This window comes from Hylobates moloch, unplaced genomic scaffold (genome assembly GCF_009828535.3).
Source record: "Hylobates moloch isolate HMO894 unplaced genomic scaffold, HMol_V3 SCAFFOLD_1, whole genome shotgun sequence".
Lineage (NCBI taxonomy): Eukaryota > Metazoa > Chordata > Mammalia > Primates > Hylobatidae > Hylobates > Hylobates moloch.
Genome location: NW_026652276.1, coordinates 218,043,780 through 218,051,596, shown reverse-complemented (window position 1 = coordinate 218,051,596; position 7,817 = coordinate 218,043,780). Strand labels below are relative to the sequence as shown.

Here is a 7,817-nt window from a genome sequence, read left to right as displayed (position 1 = left end):
TTATGCCTTAAAATTTGAAGAGAACTCAAATTAATTAAAAAATGACTACCACTGCATGACTTGGTATCTAAAAGCTGTGATAGTAATCCTTTAAATGTTCAGTATTTACACTTTTTATATTAAAATGTAAACATCTCCTGGAATTGCATGTCCAGTGTCAACTAATATTATAACTGTATTAGCTAACTACAGATTTGTGCTAATGGATCAACGCAAATGTTCTCAGAAATGTGGGTAGTCGAGAGGAAAACAAGGAAAGGAAGAGGATTGCTATTGAGAAAATACAGGCCACTTAGAAAAAAAACAACCCACTTAAAATTTCATGGGGAAACTTCTAATATTATACTATACCTCATTAAACGTTTCTGGAATTTAATGTATGGGATGTTGTATTGGACCCAAATTGAAAAGAGTGGTTTATTAAAATATGATGCTTATACAAATTTTACCTTGTTTGTCAGAATGAAAAACATTCTGAAGGTCATCCTTTTCTCCCAGTATGATTATTTTTTATTCCACTAAAATCAGTTAATTTGGAAGAGAGTGAAACTGTATGAGAAAGGGTTGGTTGCAACCTCATCAAGTAATCAGACACTAGATCAACACAGCTGTTGGAACAGTACCAGCTGGGAAGATTCTAGTCAGAAGAGGCATGTCAGGGGCACAGGCGAATAAAGCATTGTTGTCACATGGAGTGATAACAGAACAAATTATTAATTCATTCCTGTAAGAGATATTTAAAATCTGCCCTGCTCATGAAGATCATAAAATAGTTTAATCTTAATATGGGATTTTGACTGTTCTTAAATCTCTTCTTTCAAATGCAAATACTATTTTCTTTGAAAATTGGGCATATAAAATCAACTTTCGTTACTCAGAAGCAACATATACCATATTGCATATTAAGAGTTTGTGTATAATATATTTATTTGCATACAGAAATATGTATTTCTATTGTACATTTTATTATTTTATTTATAGAATATATATATATATTTAGCACATAGCATATTCCAGGAAGATACATTAAATATGCACACATTTCATGCTACAGCGTGCACCCTTTAAGAGAAGCATTTTTAAGAGGCATGATATTGAATATACATGCTGAGAATACACTTTGCACAATTTCATCCAGCTTTGGGTGCTTTCCTAAACTATTTGCAACACCGGTACTATGGTTGTTGAAAGGGATATTATCAAACTGGGGCGAGGGAGGAAACCATCAATGAACTAAGTAGGAGAAAATAAAAACAGACTGCATTGTGGCGTAATTGTTGCCATCATTTTGAATTCCCATCTCTCCCAATGTCAGATCTTCAGGATCAAAAAAAGCAGTGGATGAACAAAGAGCAGGAGTATGTTGGACATCCAGCTTGTACATTTCAATCAGAAAGCCTACCCCTTGTGGCTTCTCATATTGATTACTCTGCCCTAATACTTGGGAGCTGGCATTAAATTAATGATGAACTGGTAAAAGGAAAATCATTTCTTGTTTCGAAGAAATGAACAGACTTTTTCCATATTCTTAATCTCCTCTTCTTATAAGATCACTCTGGGATAGCTACATTATTGCTATGAGGAGAGAAAAAATAAAGATCTTACAGATTCACCTTTCCAGTAAATGCAAAGAAGATAAATGATATTGTTCCTGAAAGAGGCTCTTAATATTTTTTGAAAGGAAAAATTGCAGCTCCAGTAGAAACTGATCATATCAACTGCCAATATTTTGATGGCCAACTACTGCAACCTCAATTGACTAGATTTGTGGCAATCATAATTGAACATTAAGATGCTGGAAAAAAGATGTGCGATATGCATAGTCTGGTGATTTTTGATATGTAGATGTGGCCTGAGTTCCCAATCTGTGACTGACACATACACCAGACTCAAGAGAAAAGTGTTTCTGATACATGATTGGTGAGTATTACCTTTTTCTAACAGGTGAGCAATTTGCATTGATATTCTAAAAATAATGCAGGATTATTTTCCCACTAATAAGAGGCAAGCTTTAGAAATCCCTTAAAGTAGACAAGAATTTCTCAACCTTGGCACTATTGACATTTTGAGCCAAATAATATTTGTTTAAAGGGGTTGGGGAAAATGTCCTGAGCATTATAGGCTATTTAGCAGCATTCCCAGCCTCTATGCACTAGATACCAATAGCATTCCTCCCAGTGAGGCAACCAAAAATGTCTTTACACATTGCTAAGTGTCCCCTATCAGGGAGAGGGGAATTGTCTCTGTTTGAGAGCCACTGAAATAGACAAATCCAGCAGTGGTTAATAAAAATCCTTGAATATAATCTCCATATCTCTCCAATCATCTATCATTTTCAGTATTCCTTCCATTTTTCTGATCTGTCTGACAAAGTTTCCGTGGTGTCAGTCTATCTTCAATTTCTTTCTTTAACGTGACAGTTTCTCTTTCAATGAGGTTGCGGTGGCTGTGGCAAGGATCAATAACAGAGGGAGGAAAAGGAAGGATACAATGGCAGCAGAGGCTAAAAGACAGCTTGACTCATGGTGCGTTGGATTGTTAGAGCAAACAAAAAAAGACCTGAATCCTGAATCCTTGATGCCAAAGGGTTCTTCCCAACTGAAGCCAAATCTACATAATAATAATACAATAAATTAAAAGGGAAATACTTGGCTAGTCAATTCCCTGGTTTTCAGAAACTCGAGGAGCCCACTGGCTTGACGTTATTTCCATTCAATTGATTCCTTCATTTGAATAAACAATATGAAAATAAATATGAATTTAAAATGTAAAAGTGCATGTTGAAGTAACTGTAGGTAAGGGAATCTCTATAAATGAATGCTTTAAATATGGAAGATTACTTTGGGGGGAGTGTAATGACTGAAGTTATTTAAACAGGAAATTGTTTTTACGAAGGATAAGTCAAATATAAATACTGCTGGCAATTTGCTTCTTACTAACTTACAACTTTTTTGTTTTTTTTGTTCCTCATGCTTTCTTTCCTCCTTAACTCTCCAAATTGTTGAGGTGGCATCAATGAGGCTAATCATACAAAATCACTCTTTTAAGTGCTGGGGTCTAATATTGACAAATTTACCACGTAACTAACATTATTATTACTGGACAAGATATCATAAATCTAAAATCCAAAATATGAAATTTGCAAATGCATTTATACTTTGATTTCCATTGACTGAGCCATTTTTAGAAAATCTCATTGGAAAACTACAGCAAATAGTGTAAGAAAAATATAAAGGATAAAAATAACTAGTTATATGTGAATCCGTATAATCCTAATCCTAAATTTATTTAGACGACCAAATAAAAAATCTCTATGTGGCAAGATTCCATATAATGCCACCACTTAGATAATAGTTCCTGACATGATTATTACGGTCTGGAATTAGATGGTGAGATGTGGCATGGCAACAGCCACCTACATCCTTCTGTCAGATTCTGTGAGCTCCTTTGGCCTCTATTTAGTTAGCCACTACATTTCTGTCACAAAGATTACTATAATTCTATTGATAAGAGAATTTTGAAGTTAAATAATGTTAGGGAGAATGGACAATTTGAGGAATATGGAATATGTAATTGTTTCAGTAATAGTTTTAAAAATATCGTTTTTCCCCTTTCACTGGGTCATAGGATAATTGCAGACAACCTCACTTGATTATAATTTGAATATCATCCTTTAGCAGGCATTGGATAGAAGGTCCTATTCTGTAGGGACTGGCCCAGAAATCACTGGTGCTACGTGAGTATGTTAATCCTGTTTAGGATTCTGAATAAGTAAAACAGCATTCCTTTCTGCTGACAAAGGCAGGAGTTCATTTTCTATAAGTTAACATTTCATACATGGGTCAGGCAAATTCAGGTTGAAATAGAATGTCCTAAACTTCTATTTTTTAATCTTAAAATTCACCTGACTTTAATAAGCTTGGTCCAACTAGATTGTCCATTATTTAATTTGATGAAACCTCAACTTTACAATGACATTGGTTTCTTAAACAGGTTTATGTTTTAGGTAGGATATTCTGTTGAAATAAAAGGCTATTTAGGAGAAAATCAGATTGGTTTAAACATTTCGCATATAGGATCATAAGTGCACTAAATCCTTATAGGCCTCGATATCCCCAACGAATGCAAAGGACACAGTGAGGAGGGGTGAAACGTCCATTTTCACGGCGGTCTCTGGCTAGATTTAGTGCAAGTCCTGTAGATTTTGCTTATAAACAATATAGAACAGGGATGTACAAAATAATGGCATAAAAAGAAGAAAAATGGTGTGACTTAGTTGGGGTTTTTGTTTGCTCGCTTTCTCTTCATGGTGGGAAAAAGAAAGGCAAAAAATAAGCATTTATTACATTGCAATCCTCTAAATAGGACTGTAACGAAAGAATAAAATATGCTTAACACTCCGGAGGCGATTTCTGCATCCTTCTTTGATTTTCTTTCTTTACGTCCCCATTGTATAGTGCCTATTTCTTTATGTTTAAGTCTCCATGTTTACCTTGTAACTGTGGCATTTCCTTCTCTTAAGGACACATGAGAGCAACAACAACAAAAGTAACAAAAAAGGAACAAGGTTATTCCTCTTGTGCAGAGACTGATAAAATTGTAGATTCAGAAGCCCTTCTTCAAGAGAGTATGAGAAAGAGTGTATCATTTCTTAAATCCACAATCCCAACATGTTTCTTTCATTGTCTCATTGCTCCTAATACTGACAGTTTATAAGGTGCAATTTTTGCAAACTGGAGCCTAGTCGTGATAAGTGTGTCACTGCTGGGCTCCTGAATTGCACATTTTGTAATCAGACTATAAAGTGCAATGGCAGAGATTTTAAAACTAGGAGCTCGTTTATCCCTTTTATTCTTCTCAAGCTCCCCTTGCCCTCCTTCTATCTTTTTCAAAGATGTTTTACCTTGTAGCGCCTATGTTCTTATAATGACACATGAGAAGGTGTTTAAAGGTCTTCTTGAAGGTGGCATTACAAAGTGCATAGCAGGCAGGGTTGATAGTGCTATTGATGTAACAAAGCCAGTAACCAATTGTCCACACAGTGTTGGGGATGCAAGGTGCACAAAAGGTGTTAATGAGCACCATGACATTGTATGGGGCCCAAGTGATGATGAAAGCCAACAAAATAGCCAAGATTGTCCTGGTGACTTTCTTTTCCCGGGAAGGAGGAGGCTTCTTTTTTGCAGGCTGCTTAGTCATCTTCACAATCTTGCGGGCTACAATGTTCTGCTTTTCATCACCATTCTGACCTGAAGACCCCACTACCTCTACGGTGGTATTAGTTGGGGTACATGAGTCACTTTTTGGGGTCTTGGTGCCAATTCTGATGCATGTTTGCTTAGAGTTCTCATCTTTGGAATGCCCCAGGGAAGTGGAAACTGTGTTTTCATCCTGGGTTATTTCGTCATCTCTCATATTAGAGGCAACAGCACTGACTGAGGTGGAGTCATTGGAGCTCTCCTTCTCCTCTCCCTGAACACAGTTTTCAGTCACAGGATCTCTGGGGGCTTTGCCATTCTGGATTTTGTTGTGCTCCAGGCCATCGTCACTGCTGGGCATGTTGTTATTGTTTGGCTTCACTATCCTTCCTTGTACCAGACTTGGAGAAACGGGGTCTTGGTTGGCAACAGGCTCCTTCTTGTCCTTCTTTATCCTGCTCTTGCTGGCTCGGGATATGTGCCAATATAGCACAGTCATGATGATCACTGGCAAATAGAAGGCTGCAATGGCCGTACCAAAGGTGACAGCAGCATTGGAAAAAAACTGAATGTAGCACTCCCCATCCTCCACAGTTCTCACCCCTACAATGAACTGCCAGAAGAGAATGGCTGGAGCCCAGAGGATGAAAGAGAGGACCCAGGCAGCTGCAATCATCATACCTGCCATTTTTGTGGTCCGCTTGACTGGGTAGGTCAGAGGTTTTGTGACACAGAAGTACCTGTCAAAGCTGATGATGAGCAGATTCATAACTGAGGCATTGCTGACCACATAGTCCAGGGCTAGCCAAAGGTCACACACCACAGGCCCCAAAGGCCAGTAGCCAATCACAGTGTAGAGGGTGTACAAGTTCATGGAGAAAACACCTATGATAAGGTCAGCACAGGCCAAGCTGAACAAAAAGTAATTGTTGACGGTCTGGAGGTGGCGGTTGACTTTAATGGAAACCATGACTAGGATGTTCCCGATAATGGTCACCAAACTGAGGGATCCAGCCACCAGGACAATAAACACCACTTCAAATGTCTTATAAGGACTGGTAAGAGCCAGGCTATTGTTAGAGGAGTTTGTTGAGTTATTCATTTTGTGTTCTCTAATCAGTAGCCAAGTAGCAAATAAACATTTAAACCTGCAAGGAAATAGAATAAAATTAACAAACATAATATAAACATTGCTTTAAAATACATAATGTGTTTTCCTTTTAAACCACATTATTTTCTCCCAAATCTCCCTTTCTACCTGCCTCAATTCCCCATATAAAAAGCAAGACCTTTAAATGGAAGATTCAAAAGGACCTTTCAGGCTAGCAGTGAACTTGAAGTCCAGTAATGTTTTGAATATGTCCTTATCCAGATATGAGTATCTATCTACTTACCTATCTACCTATATGTCTCATCAATCAATGAAACTTAGCATAATACTGATAAATTGAATTAAATAAACCAAAATTACAAACAACATTTTCTAAAACATAAAGAGATTCCTGGAATAGACATAAAAATTAGTAAACTAGTGAGAGGACACAATTATAGAAGAAAGCATAGAATGTATAATATTGAATGTGTGACTTTTATAGTTAACAGTGCCTTTCCTCATGGAAGCTCTAAGCCTTTTTCACAATAATACTGAGGATGGTGAAAATAAAGATAATATAATAATATTTTATTAGCCAATATACTCGCCCTAAATGAGAATTATTTTCCTCTGGCCTCTATTTTGTTTCATACTTGTAATCAGTATTACATAGTCAGCATTTCTAATATTCCATATCTTACAAAAGAATATTTGCTTATTAAATGCATATTGAACTGAATAAGCCAAAATTATGCATAAGACTTTCCAAAGCATAAAGAGATTTCTGGAATAGACATACAAATTAATACATCAATAAGAAGACAAAATTATGGGAGAAAATACCACTTTTCTGAATGTTTTATTTTTCAAACCACTATCAAATCTATTATCTTACTATTCTTTCTGCCAAACTTTTTGTTTTGTAGAAGGAACTAAGTCTCAGAAAGATGAAATCCCAGTTTGTTCAATCATTCATTCTTTCACTTTGTGCTCACATATCTATTGAGCAGCTTCTCTTAGTTAGGGGTTCTGGACGTTCAATGATGATTAAAACAAGGTCTCTGCCTGGTGGCAGACATGGGTTGATGAAGAAGCAATTATTAAACCTGAATGCACTTCTTGTTTCCCTATCCTGTTGTGTGTAAGTAAACACATAATCATCATTTTTGAGATAATATCATCGAAGTCTGATGACAATTGAGTGATCTTTCATAAGGGAAAATGTATATTGGGGATTTAGAGAAGAAAGTTAAGAATTCATCAAAGAGATATGACACATTTCTGGAGAAACAGCATCTGAAGGAGAAACTAGCCCAAGTTCCACCTCTTTTTGAAAAAATTGCTGTGAGCTGTCAGAAAATAAGCATTGTTGAGAAATTAAAATTTGGGAATATTGATTAGTTTGGATGCTATTAATTACAAAGAAATGGGCAGTGGTTTGCCCTTGAAATCCATGTAGAAAATAATTTGGTAAGCAACTTCATAACACAAATAACATTTAAACAAATAATTTATTCTGCTTTGGA

At 36.3% G+C, this 7,817-nt stretch overlaps 1 protein-coding gene across 1 annotated transcript in view; it reads right to left on the bottom strand.

Moving 5' to 3' along the window:
- Window positions 1–944: 944 nt before the first annotated feature.
- Window positions 945–7,817, bottom strand: part of CHRM2 (cholinergic receptor muscarinic 2) — a 153,475-nt gene continuing 146,602 nt past the window's right edge. The window contains exon 2 of the mRNA XM_032761865.2: window positions 945–6,346. Within this exon, the coding sequence (XP_032617756.1) occupies window positions 4,900–6,300 (1,401 nt within the window). The 5' untranslated portion in view covers window positions 6,301–6,346 and the 3' untranslated portion in view covers window positions 945–4,899. The remainder of the gene's footprint in view (window positions 6,347–7,817) is intronic.